General features: G+C 37.0%; 1 protein-coding gene across 2 annotated transcripts in view; it reads right to left on the reverse strand.

Annotated features, from left to right (window-relative positions):
- Positions 1 to 2,832: 2,832 nt before the first annotated feature.
- The window catches only part of LOC127418874 (coiled-coil and C2 domain-containing protein 2A-like), a 47,924-nt gene continuing 32,368 nt past the window's right edge, over positions 2,833 to 18,388 (reverse strand). For both annotated transcript variants that reach the window (XM_051659733.1, XM_051659732.1), the window contains 16 exons: positions 16,603 to 16,695; positions 16,419 to 16,510; positions 12,767 to 12,934; positions 12,116 to 12,221; positions 11,801 to 11,910; positions 10,167 to 10,263; positions 9,971 to 10,069; positions 9,108 to 9,284; positions 8,266 to 8,469; positions 7,948 to 8,037; positions 5,173 to 5,286; positions 4,823 to 4,957; positions 4,410 to 4,532; positions 3,651 to 3,709; positions 3,369 to 3,546; positions 2,833 to 3,230 (listed from right to left, as the gene is read on the reverse strand). In XM_051659733.1, coding sequence (XP_051515693.1) covers positions 3,042 to 3,230; positions 3,369 to 3,546; positions 3,651 to 3,709; positions 4,410 to 4,532; positions 4,823 to 4,957; positions 5,173 to 5,286; positions 7,948 to 8,037; positions 8,266 to 8,469; positions 9,108 to 9,284; positions 9,971 to 10,069; positions 10,167 to 10,263; positions 11,801 to 11,910; positions 12,116 to 12,221; positions 12,767 to 12,934; positions 16,419 to 16,510; positions 16,603 to 16,695 — 2,034 coding nt within the window. In that variant the 3' untranslated portion in view covers positions 2,833 to 3,041. The remainder of the gene's footprint in view (positions 3,231 to 3,368; positions 3,547 to 3,650; positions 3,710 to 4,409; positions 4,533 to 4,822; positions 4,958 to 5,172; positions 5,287 to 7,947; positions 8,038 to 8,265; positions 8,470 to 9,107; positions 9,285 to 9,970; positions 10,070 to 10,166; positions 10,264 to 11,800; positions 11,911 to 12,115; positions 12,222 to 12,766; positions 12,935 to 16,418; positions 16,511 to 16,602; positions 16,696 to 18,388) is intronic.

Genomic DNA, 18,388 nt, shown 5'->3' on the forward strand with positions numbered 1-18,388 from the left:
CAAATTATTTTGCAAATTTGAATACTTCAACCTTAAACTCACACAACTCAGAGACCATTTGTGATGGTCAACTTAAGACGAACAACTTAAGATAACATGCACTGTTTATTTCAGTAATCATTTCAGTCAAATATTTCAAGGCAAAATTGCAGCAAATTGTCGATTGTCACCAAAGGTTTGCTGCAGGTTCACCTCTACCAGTGAAGAGCTGCAAACTTCTGGCAAACATTTGCAGCGAATCACAAGCTCATTTACATGTGAAAATAATGAGTAGCAAATTTGTGGCTAGTTTGCCAGAACTCGAATAGTCAAAATAAATATTTCTGGTAATTAACATTATGTCAAATGCTGTCGATTGAGATTAACTTGTATTGCAAGTTGCGCAAACAGCCCACGAGACACGGATTCAGGTCCCATGGGAACCAGGAAGTAATCGCTTTCACATTAACAATGGAGAGTTATTCAGAGGTTGCATTTTTCGCTCTAAATAAACTTTTTTTCTTCATTGATGGTTGGGCTTTATGTTGAGGGTTAGAGTAATAATGCACTCCCCTTTACTGTATTACATCATTTACAAATAAAAATACAAAAAATACATTTTACTTGAAAAACTGGAGCTTACACGTGTCCATACTTGGAAAAATACTTTCAGCTTCAGCCACTGGGGGCAGTGATTCAAATTTCTGTAAGCACAGACCGATTTCAGTAGCATAACTTTCGACCCACTGTTGCCGAACTCACACTACGATCAATCTGTAGCAGATGTGTGTATTCTACTTTTTTATTCTTTTTATTTTCTGTCTGAAATAATAATCAGTACATGTTACTTTTGGATGGACAGATATTCTGATCACAAAGTCAAATTATTTCCACTAATTTCCTCTGGTTTGTCTGTAAAAAAGTTTGCAAAGAGGTTTCACACGCCATTTTTTACAATAAATTTTTTCCAAGCTGGTCTATTGTTATGGTATCAACTATTTCACATATACCTGCCCCTAAACGGCACATACAATTTAAACATTGTGGTTGGTCGCTTTACATGTCAATCAAACCATCTGTTCCTGTCCAAGTGGGCGGTTCTTGGGCAGAATATACTGCAAAGTAGGCCAGACTTTTTGTTGACAGTCAAAAATCTGGCCACTGTCTGTTTTAAAAATCGATCAAATTTGATTATCCTACATATTTAGAATCAGGAGACAAAAAAACAACGTACTGATACTAAAAAACAAAACAAAAAAAAACAAAAACAAGACCAAACAAGCCCCAGCTCAAGACCAAAGCAAACAGAGCTTAAATTTGCTGACAGATCGGACAGATTTGTTTCTGAGTCAGACGAATCCATCGGTTGATAGACAGAATGAAATCATCTCTGTAGTGTGTCTCTCAACACTTGGACTAACAATTTCACATGCAAAACAGTTAAAAGCTTCCATATTTTATTTTGTAGAACTAATATTATGTACAATTTGAACTGTTAGTTGTGCCTGAAGACAGGTTCAATTTAATAGTGTTTATCACAACAAAATCACATGCAAGAAAAAATACAAAAGTAAAATCATCTATATGTAGAAATAAAGTATTAAAAAGTGAATTTCACAAAACCTGTCAAAAAACATGTTCGGGTCATATTTCACCATAAAATGAAAAGAAATAAGATTTTTTTTTTATGTTTTTTTTTTTTTTTTTAAACATAATTAAAAGAATATTCCAGGTTCAATACAAGTTGAGCTCAATCAACAGCATTTGTGGCATAATCTTGATTACCACAAAAAAATTTAGTCTCATCCCTCCTTTTCTTTAAAGAAATGCAAATATCTGTATTATAGTGAGGCACAATCTGTAAACGTTAAAATACTCACTGTTTCAAAAGTACAGCCACAAAACATAAACAATATGCATGTAAACATGATTTTAGTGTGATAAAATCACTTACTAACCGCATCTGTGTGAAGTTTTTTACAACTTCATTGCCATGACAATGAAATGTCAACAAACCCTAAAATGGCTGTAAAAATGACAATTTAAACAAATTTACAGCTCAAATAATACATGAGTTTTAACAGAAGAATTAATGTAAGTGCTTTTATAAGATTATAAGCTTCACATTTCTGCCATCAAACCCTCCAAAAATTAGCCCCATTCACTTCCATTGAAAGTGCCTCACTGTAACCTCCATTTTTGTTTAGAAAAAAAAATAAATAAATAAAAAGGAGCGACAAGTTGAAATTATTTTTTGTGGTAATCAACATTATTCCACAAATGCTGTCGACTGAGCTCAACTTGTATTGAACCCAGAATATTACTTTAAGATAAGTGCATTCTGAAATGATATACTATTATTTTTATGAACCCTTAGCATATTTCCCCCACTTCCACATTATGTATCTAACGTTTTACTTGTAACTCTCATTATACTCAATAATGGTTCTCATTTGATTCTATTACTATATTAGTGTTGAAATTACTGTAATATTAAAAACAAATGTATGCATATGTATAATACACCTATAGTTTTATTAAATTAGTTTTATTTATTTATTTTTACATTATGGTCAATTTGGGGGAATGCGCTTAATTGTCATGAAAATGTCACAATGCTAAACCATTTTAATGGTCCTAATAACAGTCCTAATAATTTCCCCATTGACTGTGGGTTGAAATATGACCTGGACATTTTCTTGACTAGTTTGTAGAGATTCATTTTAAAATATCTTACATAAAGTACATTTTACAAAGTTTGCAGTCTAGTGAACTTAAAAATGTATTTAAGAACATTTCCTACATATCCATTCATTACAGTACATCAATAAAAAAAATAAAAAATAAAAATGTAATTAGCTAATTCAAAAATAAAATTAAGAAATGTTTTTTTTTTTTTTTTTTATAAAAAAGGACTAATGGTCCCTATAAACACAATAGCAGGCACAGGAGCACTAAGAAATAAAACATTTATATAAAATGCCTTAAAATATACATGAAGAATAAATGAAGTTGTTCTCAATCTTTTCATTATTGCTGATGAGGTTCTGCTGTGGTGAGATTTAGTGTGCGCTGACCAGAGAGGCAATGTACACCCACACAGAGAGCACATTACTGGGGTATGGGTGAACGTACACAGCCAGAGCAAACTCAACGTTTGGGGACTCGACTTTATGTACTCCTGTGCTGTGAACAGCTTCAATGATTGGCCGAATCTCTGAGAAAGAGAGATGTAGGGGAAACCCAGATATCTGAAATAGGACAACAAACAAACAAACAAACAATCAGAACTTTACAGTAACATTTAAGATCAAATACCTTGTTTTTTTTTCTCTGGGCATGTTGCCACTTTTATACTGTAAAATGTAATTTCTCTTCATAACACTCACACTGTATTCTCCAAGAAGACTCTGCAGCTCAAGGCGATGTTCCTCAGCAACCTCTCGTCCTCCGCTTAACTCCAGTTTCGGCAGGAACTGACGTAATGTAGAAATGCAGTAACGGTTCCAGCGTGTTGGGTGACGTGGACGCCATTCCATGATCTTCTCCCTCAAAACCTTCTCAATCCTACATGGCAGAACCCCAGACGGGTGTGAATGTGTTGAGTAATTTGAGCGACAGTGTGGACTTGGCAAGTAACGGTAGTTTGGGACATATCAAGACAGACTAACCTGTCTTGTAACTCAACGGCGGCTGCTCGATCTGTCCGTCTGTACACCAGTGCCTCCGGCTGAAAAACATTATTCAAAATCAATTCTGAGAACAGAATTTAGCCAAAACTTACAATACAAGAAAAGGCAACAGAATAGACTTTAATTCAGGAAGTCATTTTAATATTCAGTAGAGTCAATGGGATTCTAAAGCTGGATTCAATCAACAACTGCGTTGTTTAGCACTCAAAACAATGCAAGTTCTCAAGTGAATACGCATACAACTGTGAACGAGCTTGGGTTGAGTTTGAAACGACATAGGTTGAGTAACAGAATTTTCATTTTTGGGAGAACTTTTACTGTATAAGTGAAGAGTGTAATTTCTGCACCACTAGGATTTACCAAAAAAAGGTAACACTTTACAATAAGGTTGCATTTGTTAACAATAGTCAATGACATTAGTTAATAATACATCTGCCAGTTTGTCCCAAACTTACTTCCATGAGCGAATGTTCTGTTTGGCCTGCACAAATAAACAGAGAGAAATCCCTGTCCCAAATGCCGCCCTTAAACTCCTCTGAGTGTAGACTTTAGTGACATAATGCCGCATAGACTGTCGGGTCGCATCAGCTCGGCAAAAGGGCGCTTGTGAGCACTCTGCAGTGTCATAAAATGACGAATGGGACACCCTATAGTCTTGACGACTTTACAGACACATGCAATTGCCATTGCACGACAGGGCTTTAAATACAGGCTTGTGACTGGTGGAGCCGTCCTCACCTGTACACTAGAGAGGCCGGGGTCAGGAAACGCTCGTGAGAAAAATGGCTTCCATAGCTTTGGTTTAGAGACGTCAAAACTCATTCTCACTGGTGACGCGTACGCCTGGATATTAAACCACACCTGAGAAACATGGACAGATCAATTCAGACAGTTATATAAACTGAAATTATCACTTCAATCATATCATATAAAATCAATAATCACATCAAATAAATTCCAGTACATTAGAGACCGAAATGCAGCTGCTTAAGAACATATTCTAAAATAATATTCTTAATTCTTAATAATATTCAGGACTTTTGCCTTGTTGTTAAATTTTTCTTGTTCTAAGCATGTATTCATACTGATTGAGAGAATGATTGTTTGCACTAAAGGCGTTTAAAGTTTGCCACATGCACGAATTTACTAACGTTATCCGTGCTGATTAGGCAGCCGATGGTCTGAAGCGGGCAGAATATGTCATACTGTCCATAGTGCTGTCCAGTGCTGGGATTCCAGATCAGATAGCGGTTCTGCTCGTACGTTAAAACATACGCAGTGGGGCCCTAAACAATGACACACACAAATCCAGGCACACATGAAAGAGCAAGCGTATTAACACCAATGTCTTAAATACCCGTGTCCATTTTCGTCAATTTTACATTTATGAAAGTTTTCATAGTCTCGCCAAAACAACAACTGGAAACATTGGTGGTCACCACCTATTCTTTTGGCCTGTTTCATTTAAGCAATCTGATTGGTCTAGAGGCCTATCACTCACCTCAGGTATGGCAGTGCCTATGATAAGCCATGCCCTTTTCCCCATAGACAGGAAGTAGTTACAAAGTAATACAGCATGTTCTTCCTCATCTCCTGCCAGCAGTGTCAAGAATTGCTAAAAACACAAAAAATGATATAATGAAAAATATAGCTGCAAGCAGCAATTACGGGGCCAGGCACGACATGTTAGTCTGTTTAACTGCACAGAGCATCCTTTGAGATTAATTTAGGAAAAACAGTTTAAAAAAACATAGAGAAGTCACTGTAACATAATACAAATGCTTATAACGTTTGGTCAATAGGTGGCACTGTTAGCAGATTTGTCAGTACATGGTTACAATGACACACACAGTTTCATGTCAATACATTGATGAGTTGCTTGGATACAGGCTCAGATCCTTTTTTGCATCTTGCCATGAAATATCCAATTTGTTTATGAAAAAACTTTTAATAACTTTTGGCCAGCATGGTCTGAAGATGATTTGACCCAAATTTGGAGAAGATCTGAAGAACGCTGTAGTAGGAGTTTGAAAAAGTAGGTTTTCAATTAAATACAAAATGGTGAACGTCTGGCAAAATTGGTATCATTGCACTCGGCATGACCCAATAAATGTAGAGACCAGTGTTATGACAATAGTGCACATTTTTCAAAAGTTAGAAGCATTTTGAAACATTTGTTAAATATTTTTTGGCCCAAAACTTCTCAGATTTTGTAACAATACTCCAATGTGTTTTACGACAAAATAAAAATGGCAGATGCCCAATGTGGCCGACACAAGAACATTGAGGACCATTCAACTATGTATCCCCCAAGAAATTTAAAGAGAGCAGCCTTATGGTTTTAGGCCAAACTATTCAGAAGTTAAAAGCATAAAAACCATTTTTCATATTTCTTGACCAGTAGGTGGTGCTGTTCCGAAACTGCTCAGGTACCCTCAGGGCATGATGGTTATGACCTATACCAAGTTCCGTTTCAATACAGCAAAGTGTTGCTAAGATAAAGCTTTACGACCTCTTTGGCGTGCTCTCAGCTATATTCATTGAAGTGCTATATGAGAACGGTTTGGTCTATCAAAACGATTTTGATTTATTTGTGTCATGAGTGTCCCTAGCTGATACACACCAAATTTAGTGCAAATCGGACATTTGACTTAGGTGAAGCTCGAAAAAGTAAATTTTTCAGAAAATTAAAAATGGCAGAAAATGTAGTCGGGCGGAATTTGAAACCAACTGAATCCAATCGAACTAACATGAGCCAAAGAATAAGAGAAAAAACATTTTTTGTTTTCACAGTAGGCCTTACGGTTCAAACGTTATAAGCATTTGGTATCTCTTCCATGAGTTCATGATCCAATCCTACTAATGCACTAAGGGGCGAATTCACCAAACAGTTGCGCCACTTTTGCACGTGGTATTTTAGCGCACATATCTTCATCTTATTCACTAACCACCCGCAATCTAGTTTAAGCAGGCTCAATCAGGCGCCAAAATTGTGCTAAAATAAGTCTTTGTCATTCTTTTCCGCACAAACACGCCTCCTTTCTGTGTAAATTAGGCTCACTATAGATTGCGCTTCGTTCACAAAAATTTAAATACATTTTATTTAAAAGAGATGTTCGTATTTTCTATCGATCAAGTCAGCAGTATTTCATCAAAGAATTATCAAATGATGCAGAACAGTGTTATAACTAGGGATGCACCGTTACCACTTTTTCTCTTCCGATTCCGATATCTGAAATCTCAGTATTGGCCGATCCCGATCTCGATACCAGTGTTGTTTTTTTGCATAATCAGTTTAGAATATCTTTACATTATTGTGTGGAACTAATTGGGGGTACACTGTAATATGAAAAGAAACACAAACCTCTAACTACACATTATTTCAATATAAATGTATGCAGCAGCCTATTAAGAAAAACTTTATTGTTAACTAGTATACTGGATAATGTAGCAGCAAAATTAACAGGAATTCCAGTAGAAAAGAAGCCAGTTTTCTTTGCAAATATTTTTCAACTTGTATCTGGACTTTAAAGGATTCAGATCTCTTTTTTGTTCAATTTAGTTGTAAGACATCAGTCTACTTTTCATTCACACTGTTATTTTTTGGAACCCATTCAACTTAAATATTGTTATAATTTGTAAACAAATAATAATGATTATAACAATAAATTATTATTATTATTATTATTAATATTATTATCATTGACTTTTAGAATTTTAAATACAACAGTAATTCATGCACCTCTAACTTTAAAACCTTCTGGCTTTTATTTTGACATTCTGAAGTGGTATGTAGGCAAGTTCACAGTAGTTTAATTTGCTTATTCATATTCTGGTAAAATGTTCAGTTCTAAATGCATAGTATAAGTGAACCGAACTAGTGAGCATCTACATCCGAGATGCTGTTCTTGAGTAGCGCTCAAATATTGCGCACCGCTGTGAAGGCTAAAAATAGCCGCGAGTGCATCACCAGCTGTGCGTGAGTTTGTCAACAGAGCAGCACCATTCACTAACACGCTGTTTTTATGGTTCTATTATGTCATTTTTGGAGCTTGACAGTAACGAACATGACTAACAAACAGTATCAGATTTGGATCGGGCTCGTCAGACCGATACCTGATCCGTCTAAAAGCTTCAGTATCGGAGCCGATACCGATCCAGGTATCGGATCAGTGCATCCCTAGTTATAACCTGGCATATATCCAGCTATGCGGTGTAAATAACACAATTTCACAGAAAAAATCACAACGGCCAGCAGAAATGACCACATACTCACATCACATGTGCTCCACAAGTCACAAACTCCTGTAAAAGACACGCTGTCTGGAAGAGAGGGAATGAGAGACACGTATCGCACAACTAACTCCTGAGGAGAGAGAGAAAGAGAGAAGATGATTTGTAGACAAAGCTGAGCTTGTCTGGGATTTGAACCTGCAACCTCTCGTTTCCCAAGCGAGAATCATACCCCTAGACTGTTGAGACAACCAACTTCTGATCAGATTCTTGAGAATTGAATTCTAGCGTGTTGTGAATTTTCTTAACTGACATAACCTGAAAATGAGCTGTAGGTCTGTCTGAGTGCGTGTTGACGTACCGTGACCTCCTGAGAGCTGTTTGGGACAGAGTCCAGCAGCTCTTGCGGGGGGTTCAGGGGTTGTATGAACCGCGTGACGAAGACAGATTTGCCGTTGATGTCGATGACGGTGGTGAGACAGGGCCGGTCAGGGAAAAGCTGCTTTGCCTCCTTCTCAAACACCTCACATGCCATCAGCAAACGCTCCACCTCCTGAGAGTCAAACTGAGAGGATAGAGCAGACAAAGGTCATTAACAGTTCTTAAACAATGACACAGGAGTGATAATGAATTTAGCTAATTTTAGATACGTATAAATAAGTCAATTAAACATGGAGAGATATTTAACTCTTAGGAAAACTTGCTATAGAACTCTGCTAAACTGACGACACAAAGGATTAGTTCACCCAAAAATGAAAATGTTGTCATCATTTACTCACTCTCATGTTATTGCAAACCTGTATGACTATCTTTCATTGAACACAAAATATTTTTAGCAGAATGTTAAAGCTACTCTTTTCCACTTAACGAAAGCATATATTGACCAGGGTCTGTCATGCTCCAAACAAAAAGGACACAGAAGACACACAAAAAAAAGCAGCAGTAGGAAAGAATGCCATACAGGTTTGGTACAACATAAGGATGAGTAAACAATGACAAAAAAAATTATTTTGGGGGAAAACTATTCCTTTAAGATTAAACATCTATATCCACCGAGGACATCGGATCCCAATTCTGTTACATTTACTTCCTTCATCTTTCACATGCAGTTCAAAGGGAAGAAACAAGGAAAGAGTTGAACCAAAAACAAATATAAGCAAAACTTTAAATGCACAGAAAGCACTGTGCATTTAAAATGTGTACCTTCTCTCTGATGGTGTCTCCGGGCACCAGCTGGGGTTCAACAGTGATGAAGAGGCTGAGGAAGGTTCCTTCACAGAGACTGCGGATGGCCCCATATCCACTTTCACTTCCCAAATTCTGCTCCTTACTGTATCCCAACAGCACTTGAGGAGTCGACACCTTAAACGTCCCATCAATCTTACCATATAACAAAAAGACCCAATTAATTGTTGATCACAACCAATTAAAAAAAGGATATTTCTAATTTAGTTGCATTATAGAAAGGTTTGTGCATAGTCAACCATACAAACTTTTGTACCCAGCTAATATTTAGAGATTATTTTAGAACTTATTTAAATTTGCAAACGTCATTTAAGCACAAGCATTTACACATTTAAAGGTGCACTCAGTAATTTTGAAAAACATGTATAAAATCATGACCACTCATGTGAGATGAAGAGTTCAGTCATATCAGTAACCTTATAAAAGCTGTTTTATTCAACATGGACATGTATATATGTATAATATATTTTGAAGAATGTACTTGTTTTTTGTCCATGATGTTACAATCAATGAAAACTGGAGCTTTATGCTTCAAAAAGGATACAAAAGCATCATGAAAGTATAATAGATGTATCAAAGTAGTTCGTATGACATGCTTTATTCCAAGTCTTCCAAGTGCGAGTAAAAGGCAAAAACTTACATTCAAAAATCTCCTTTTGTGTTCTATGGAAGAAAGTAAGTCATGCGAGTAAATGATAACAAAATTTTCACTTTTGGGTGAAAAATTCCTTGTGACAGATGTGACAGATTCCACTTGTGATGAAATGATTAAGAGTAGAGGCACAGTGTTTAGTATAAAGTATTGGTGTTTAGTATCTTGCCCGTGACTGCAGGTAGATGGTGCTGAAGGGAATCTTAATGGAGCCAAGCCAGTGTCTCTCTATACGAGTGTGAATAGTGTTTCCTCTCTCTCTCTCATCCTGAAAGAGTGATAAAGACAGACATATTATTACTTTGAAACAGTGGAATTATAAATGGATTTACAAAAGGAGAACAACAGATCTAAATGTTCCTCACCTCCACCACATCATAGAGAAGCTCATCAAAGAGGTTGATGAAGATCTCATCTCTGACGGACTGCAGACTGGTGGAGCTGTAGTCTCCATTTGGAGCACTGAGATAAAGAGGAAACAACTGAACATCAGTTCACACTGTACTGATATTCCAAAGAATGTGAACAATGCATAGACACTTTCTGATTGAAGTCATAGTTTGAGATGATTTGATTGACAGATTTACCCATATACTAGCCAAATAAACTTGAATATAACAAATAAATGTCTGGGTCATAGTTCACCATCAAATTGAAAAGAAACAATATATATACACTGGAGGCCAAAAGTTTGGAATAATGTACAGATTTTGCTGTTTCGGAAGGAAATTGGTACTTTAATTCACCAAAGTGGCATTCAACTGATCACAAAGTATAGTCAGGACATTACTGATGTAAAAAACAGCACAATCACTATTTGAGAAAAGTCATTTTTGATCAAATCTAGACAGCAGCCATCACTCCAACACCTTATCCTTGAGTAATCATGCTAAATTGATCATTTGGTTCTAGAAAATCACTTGACATTATATCAAACACAGTTGAAAGATATTTGGTTCATTAAATGAAGCTTAACATTGTCTTTGTGTTTGTTTTTGAGTTGCCACAGTATGCAATAGACTGGCATGTCTTAAGGTCAATACTAGGTCAAAAATGGCAAAAAAGAAACAGCGTTCTCAGAAAAACAAAAAGAAAAGGTTAGAGTGGGCAAAGAAACACAGACATTGGACAACAGATAATTGGAAAAGAGTGTTATGGATCTTAACCCCATTGAGCTTTTGTGGGGATCAGCTAGACTGTAAGGTGCATCAGAAGTGCCCGACAAGACAGCCACATCTATGGCAAGTGCTACAGGAAGTGTGGGGTGAAATGTCACCTGAGTATCTGGACAAACTGACAGCTAGAATGTCAAGGATCTGCAAAGCTGTCATTGCTGCACTTGGAGGATTTTTTGAAGAGAAATCTTTGAAGTAGTTTAAGAAGTTCTGAACATTTTTTTCCAATTTTATTAGTAATTTTTCATGTTATTAATGACCTGACTATACATTGTGATCAGTTGAATGCCACTTTGGTGAATAAAAGTACCAATTTCTTTCCATAAGAGCAAAATCTGCACATTATTCCAAACTTTTGGCCGCCTGTGTGTGTGTGTGTGTGTGTGTCTATATATATATATATATAAAATATGCAATAATAAAATGCACAGGTTATTATTGCAAAAATAAACTCTGACAGGGTAATCAGGTCTTGTTTCACACTAAAGGGGTTTACTTTGCAATAACGACCAGCTGACATTACATTATCCCGCTTATTTCACAGCTACTTATCAACTTAGTAAATAAACGGACTTGAAATATTGATTTGAGTTGAAATTATTTTATTATGTGAGAGCAGAGCAGAGTGATAAAAGATGCACTGAGAGACTAGCAAAGTGACACCAGGTACACTGGTCATTACAGTCAATATACAAAAATATCTGACCGCAAACTGCTGCGCGAGATTTCAACAGTGTTTGGATGATGTGTGGAGATTATCTGCTGCTTTTTCTCTTTACATTGTTGCCAGACATGATATTAAAACTGACGGTTTTTCAGCTGACCTGAAAGGAAGCACAATTTCTTCATTCCAGCAGGGGTTTGGACCCTCAGCGGTTGAAGTTTGAAGAACTGAACGCTGGAATGACACCTCCACAAAGGGCCTGATCAGAGGCTGCACAACACATCCACACAAATACACACAGTAAGTAAACCATTATTACAGGTGTGCTTAAAAATTGGCAGTAATGTTTTGATTATGCGACCAGCAGTAAAATAATAATATACAGTAAGGCTGTAAACATACACTATACAAGTAAACTGAAAGCAAAGGTTAACCTGGTCTAAGGTGCAATGAAACATGTCATGGTGTGCATTACCTGTCCGAGGGGCCACTCGCTGCCCTGTAAGGGCATCTGGGGCGGGACAGGTGCTGTAAACTGCTCTGTGAAAGAGCGCCTAGACCTTGCTGACACAGGAGGTTTGCTGAAAATACAACAAATAATGCATAAGAAAATGCATAAAAGTAGACTTTCTGAAAATGAGAGGTGCTTGTCCACACGAAACTCGCCACTACGATGCTGGGGTGTTGTGGGTGGTGGTTGCTTACAGGTCCAAGTAAAAAGAGCCCACCCCCTACTCTCTACGATATTTTGCTCTTTACTAATAAGGCTTGTGGCACTTCTTTAATGTGTCTACCAGATTTTTCTTGCTAATTTTATGGTCCACCAGACAAAAATCTGAGTGCATAGAAAAGTATTGTAGAACAAACATTGCGGGATGAGTTACAGAGAGAAAGCTCTGATGGGCGTTTGACATTTATAAATGTGCAAGCTCCAATTTGAGGGTGCGTAAAAAATTGAGTCAGTTTTAAATCTGGAATAAAGTGAACTGGATTTCTGAAATCACAAATCCCCCCTCGCCTCTTAATCAGTCAACAGATGCCCACGTGAGAGTGTGCTGCAGCAAAAGTTGCAGCTTTTGGTGGCATGATGGAGCGATTTTTGCACAAATGTTGCATGTGCAGTTACCTAGTGTGAGGTCTGCGGATGGGGATGTCGTATCCTCTGATGATGTTCACAAGGAGTTTGATGTCTCCATCTGAGAGGTTCTGAGCTGTGACCTTCTTCCTCTCCTTCCTGCGGGGCTTTAGAGGTCGTTTGGGTTCAGCCAGTTTGAACAGGTTCAAACCCAACATCCTGAGAGTTTCAACTGAGAATTAGTGTGGAGATACACCCATAATGCACTGAAATATCACTGTGGGGTTATATTTGACATTGAGAGACAGGACTTTCCACTCTTTCAGTACACAGTTAACAAGTTTCTATTTCTACCCTGAACAAACAAAAACATACATCTACAAACACACATAATGTAATATAGCATTTCCGAATGGGACACGACAGTCTGGTTCCGGAAGTAAAATCAGCATTTATTTTTTCCAGAGGGGAACTGATCATTGACGATAATGTACGAGCCTTTAAAGACAGACCTACAGTGAGCTCAGAGGTTGTTAAACCATAGTATATGCTTCTGTTGAAGCCATCAGTCCATGATATTTCAATTTTTTTATTTTTTTATTTTTACTTGTTTAAAAGTGTAATTCCTGGTAAAGAACTACACTACTCATGATCCTGAAGGGAAGAGATTATTCAATTCAAGTATCGCCACACACAAAGCCCACCAAAAGAGCTCTGCAGCGAGATACTACTCCCACGATGCACTGTGAATGAAGCAATCGAGTCGCTCTCCCTAAACTTTCAAACTACTTATTTGTTTGAATATATCAGAATATTTTGCAATTATCTTAATGTATTGCTTCTATACTTATAATCAACAACTTTAAATAAGTAGTTTTATATTTTTCTATCATTTTAAATTTGATTACATCATTGGCAATGCTTCATGTAGTTCATTACCTCATTAAAGACGCTAAGTACACATTCTTTTACCTTTGTCCTTTTGTCCAATTTATTATTTTTGCTTCTAATCAAAGGTTGTAATGATGTGATTCACCTCGGAGCTGGTTGGTTTGGTTCAAGGCTTATAATGCTTTTATGAAGGATTTTATGAAATCACAATGGAAAAAAATGATTAGGAAGAACACTTCCAGAACAAAGACGGCTGAAAAAATGGGCAGGCATTCTTGTGCTTTATAATTCCCCTTCAAAATAAAGTTTTTTGGTTAGCTTGCCTCCATGGGATATCTTCAATGGAAATTAAATTCTGCCATTCAAAGAGTCAACATTATTATTATTTTAAAAGTGCCATTTGGATTTGATTTAAAATTAGCTGTTAAGTAGGTCTTTCACAATAAACAGTCTTTGTTAAACTGAAATTAGACAGAACCGAATTAAACAGTAAAAACTGCAAATTAGGTCAATGCTTTAACTGTGAAACCGTACAGTGTTAAACATATATATATATATATTTATTTTTTTTAACCCTTTTTCTCCCCAATATGGAATGCCCAAATCCCACTACTTAGTAGGTCCTCGTGGTGGCACGGTTATTCACCTCAATCCGGGTAGTGGAGGACAAGTCTCAGTTGCCTCCGCTTCTGAGACAGTCAATCCGTGCATCTTATCACGTGGCTCGTTGTGCATGACACCGCGGAGACTCACATCATGTGGAGGCTCATGCTACTCTCTGCGATCTACGCACAACTTACCACATGCCCCATTGAGAGGAAGAACCATTAATCGCGACCACGAGGAGGTTACCCCATGTGACTCTACCCTCCCTAGCAACCGGGCCAATTTGGTTGCTTAGGAGACCTGGCTGGAGTCACTCAGCATGCCCTGGATTCGAACTTGCGACTCCAGGGGTGGTAGTCAGCGTCAATACTCGCTGAGCTACCCAGGCCCCCAGTGTTAAACATATTTAATTATATCATGGCATTGCTGAAAATTTGCTGGTGTTGATATATATATATATATATATATATAAAACATTTTTTTTTATTTATTTATTTTTTTTTTTAATACCGTAACTGCACTGCTATGAAGTAGTTTCAGATTTGTTGATCGCAGTACAGTTCAATATCACTTCGCCTTAATTCCGAATTGTAACAAAATTTAAAATGAATGAAACTTCAGAGAGTCATATTGTTTACAACACCAAAAGAACCAGAAAAAGACACTGGTCATTCCTCCAACACAACATTACTTTTAATATTTATGAGAAGCACAGCAACTTCAGCAGCTGGGCGAAAGCTAAATAGAATGACTTTCCAGCTAAAAATACTCAAACATACTATGTCAAAATGTGACTGTAATTCATTTATAAAGCTGAAACCCAGGTGTCCGCTTATTACTTAAAGGAATATTCTGGGTTCAATACAAGTTAAGCTCAATCAACAGCATTTGTGGCATAATATTGATTACCACAAAAAAGAATTTCTACTTGCCCCTCCTTTTCCTTTAAAAAAAAAAAAAAGCTGGTTTACAGTGAGGCATTTACAATGGAAGTGAATGGGGGACAATTTCTGAATGTTAAAATACTGTTTCAAAAGTATAGACACAAAACATAAACAATATGTGTAACCATGATTTTAGTGTGAAAAAATCACTTAAGTTATATCCAATTTTACAACTTCATTACCATGACAATGTAATGTCAACAAACCCTAAAACGACTATAAAAATCACAATTTACACAAATTTACAGCTCAAATAATACAAGAGTTTTAACAGAAGAATTAATGTAAGTGTTTTTATAAAATTATAAGCTTCACATTTCTGCCATTAAACTCTCCAAAAATCTGCCCCATTTACTTCCATTGTAAGTGCCTCACTGTAACCTCCATTTTTGCTTTTTTTAATGAAAAGGAGGGATGAATCGAAATTATTTTTTGTGGTAATCAACATTATGCCACAAATGCTGTCGATTGAGCTCAACTTGTATTGAACCCGGAATATTCCTTTAAGATTTTCCTTTCTTAACACATTAACTTTCGCAGCCCTAACATATAAACATTTCTTTCTTGATTTTAATTAACAGTGTATATCTATAATAAAATTATTTGGTGGCTCTGCCGCATGGAGTGATGGTAAATAAACATATCAGTGTGTGTGTGTGATGAAAACATGTGTGCTGTTAAACATTCAGTAGGACATTAGTTCTCACCGTACAGCATTCAGATCAAACACACTAACACTCAAGTGTGTGATCTCAACACACACGCACAGACACACACACAGACACTGCAGTGAGAGACTGGACTCCTCTATTACAATTTACACAGACTAACTCTACATAGAGTGACAGTTTATGTACACATGGATCAGAGCGGAGCAACACAAGGATAATAAAAGATGTAAAAAGAACAGAAAAATCCTCTGAACGTACCCAGAACCTGCACCACTGAATATACAAACATAAAGGAGAAAAAAAGAGAAATAAAAGATGGGAATAAAGGGAACCGTCAAACAAAGAATCACTTTATACTGATGTAAGATTAGATCAAACCTCTTCCCCTCGGTCTGTGATACAGCCTGTCATTAAACCACTGTCGAGGACTGTTCATGGCATTAACATGTCATAACATGCAACAAATGATCCCAAGAAATCAAGGTTTTTGTCTGTTAGCTTTGAGGTCAACTGTATGCTAGTCCCTAATACCAGATATACATATTTAAAATTTACAGATGAAGTAGGTGAAATAGAAATAGAGCCGTTTACCCGATGCTGGGAACTTCATCCTCTGAAACCACATCAGACAGAAGAAAATGATGCTTTGCAGTGAGGAAACAATTAATGACTGACTCTCGTACCTAAAAGAGAGAAACAGAGATAAAGAGAGAGTTATTCGAGTTTAAGGACACTTTATCAGTTTCTCAACAGAGATATTAACATGGTCACTCACTCTCTGTAGATATTTGGCCACAAGGGCTCGATGTGCATCAATGTGCTCTTTTGTATCGATGATCTCTCCCTCCTTTAACCTCCTCTCATAATCCTGAAACACACAGACACAAAGACCTCAGTTTATACAGTTCATATCATGCATGGCTCAGTTAACTGCAGGGATTTCAATGCACAGAATGACTTCTAAAATATCATGTTACAGGAGACAACCTCATTGTTGTTGCACATTTTCAAACAGCAAATTAACACATTTCAGGCATATCCTTCCTCAAAAGATAAGCAGCTTCTGCAAACTTGATCCCAAATCCCTCCCATTATTCAGCCAAGTGTGAAGACATCTCCTTGGCACTAGGTGGTGCTATAATAAGTTATAATAATTCACATGTTCACTTAGAAATATGGACCAGAATCAAAACTATTTTTTCTCTAGACCCTCAAATCTATTGGGTTTCTATTAGAGGTCGACCGATACCGATAACTAACGAAGTGACAGATAACAGATTTATCAGCAAATAGTTTTTAAAATCGATTAATAGAACGTAAAAAACCTTTCTTATACTTTCCTTACTAAGACGGCAACAGACAGAGGCTACAAGAGTCCAAAATGAATAAAATCCCAGATCCAGTTTATTGTGCAACCAAAATCCCAATAATAACCAGACATGTTTTTAGACTATTGTTTATTTTTTATATATCTATTTGGTGCAGAATGCAGGACTTTTAACTGTAAACAAGCCCAAAATTCCCCTGGTACTCTTTTTATTTTTATTTTTTTAAATGACAGCTCTGTTACAATGCTCTATTTTTAAGCATTTAACGAATGACTTTGTACATATAAATATACACTGATCAGCCACAACATTAAAACCACCTGCCTAATATTGTGTAGGTCCCCCTCGTGCCGCCAAAACAGCACCAACCCGCATCTCAGAATAGCATTCTGAGATTATATTCTTCTCAACACAATTGTACAGAGCAGTTATCTGAGTTACCGTAGACTTTGTCAGTTCGAACCAGTCTGGCCATTCTCCATTGACCTCTCTTATCATCAAGGTGTTTCTGTCCACAGAACTGCCGCTCACTGGATGTTTTTTGTTTTTGGCACCATTCGGAGTAAATTCTAGAGACTGTTGTGTGTGAAAATCCCAGGAGATCAGCAGTTACAGAAATACTCAAACCAGCCCATCTGGCACCAACAATCACCCATGCGATTATCTAATCAGCCAATCATGTGTCTGCAGTGCAGTGCATAAAATCATGCAGATACAGGTCAGGAGCTTCAGTTAATGTTCACATCAACCATCAGAATGGGGAAAAATGTGATCTCAGTGATTTGGAGTTTGACATGATTGTTGGTGCCAGATGGGCTGGTTTGAGTATTTCTGTAACTGCTAACAGCAAATCCCCTGGAGGTGTCAGTAATTGTTTTTATTTCACTTGTAGAGGCCGCTGTTATACTGTAAAACCAAGTCGTTCTAACTGTAGAATCCTCCAGCGTCGGCCACAGAGGAACACGAAGGATTACAAATAAAATCAGCACCGCTTAATCTGTAAAACCGATATATTGGTCTACATCTATTTTCAACTTTTTTGTCCGGGCAGTCATAAACGCGCAACTATATGATCAAGAAGGCTGAATTTCAGCACCACTTGATAACAACTAGGGATGGGAAGCGTCATGAATTTAACGATTCCTGCTCCAATTCTGATTCAAATTCCTCTGAACAATTTTGGTTTCTTAAAAGAATTTTCCAGGTTCAATACAAGTTAAGTTCAATCGACAG

Source organism: Myxocyprinus asiaticus, chromosome 28 (genome assembly GCF_019703515.2).
Source record: "Myxocyprinus asiaticus isolate MX2 ecotype Aquarium Trade chromosome 28, UBuf_Myxa_2, whole genome shotgun sequence".
Lineage (NCBI taxonomy): Eukaryota > Metazoa > Chordata > Actinopteri > Cypriniformes > Catostomidae > Myxocyprinus > Myxocyprinus asiaticus.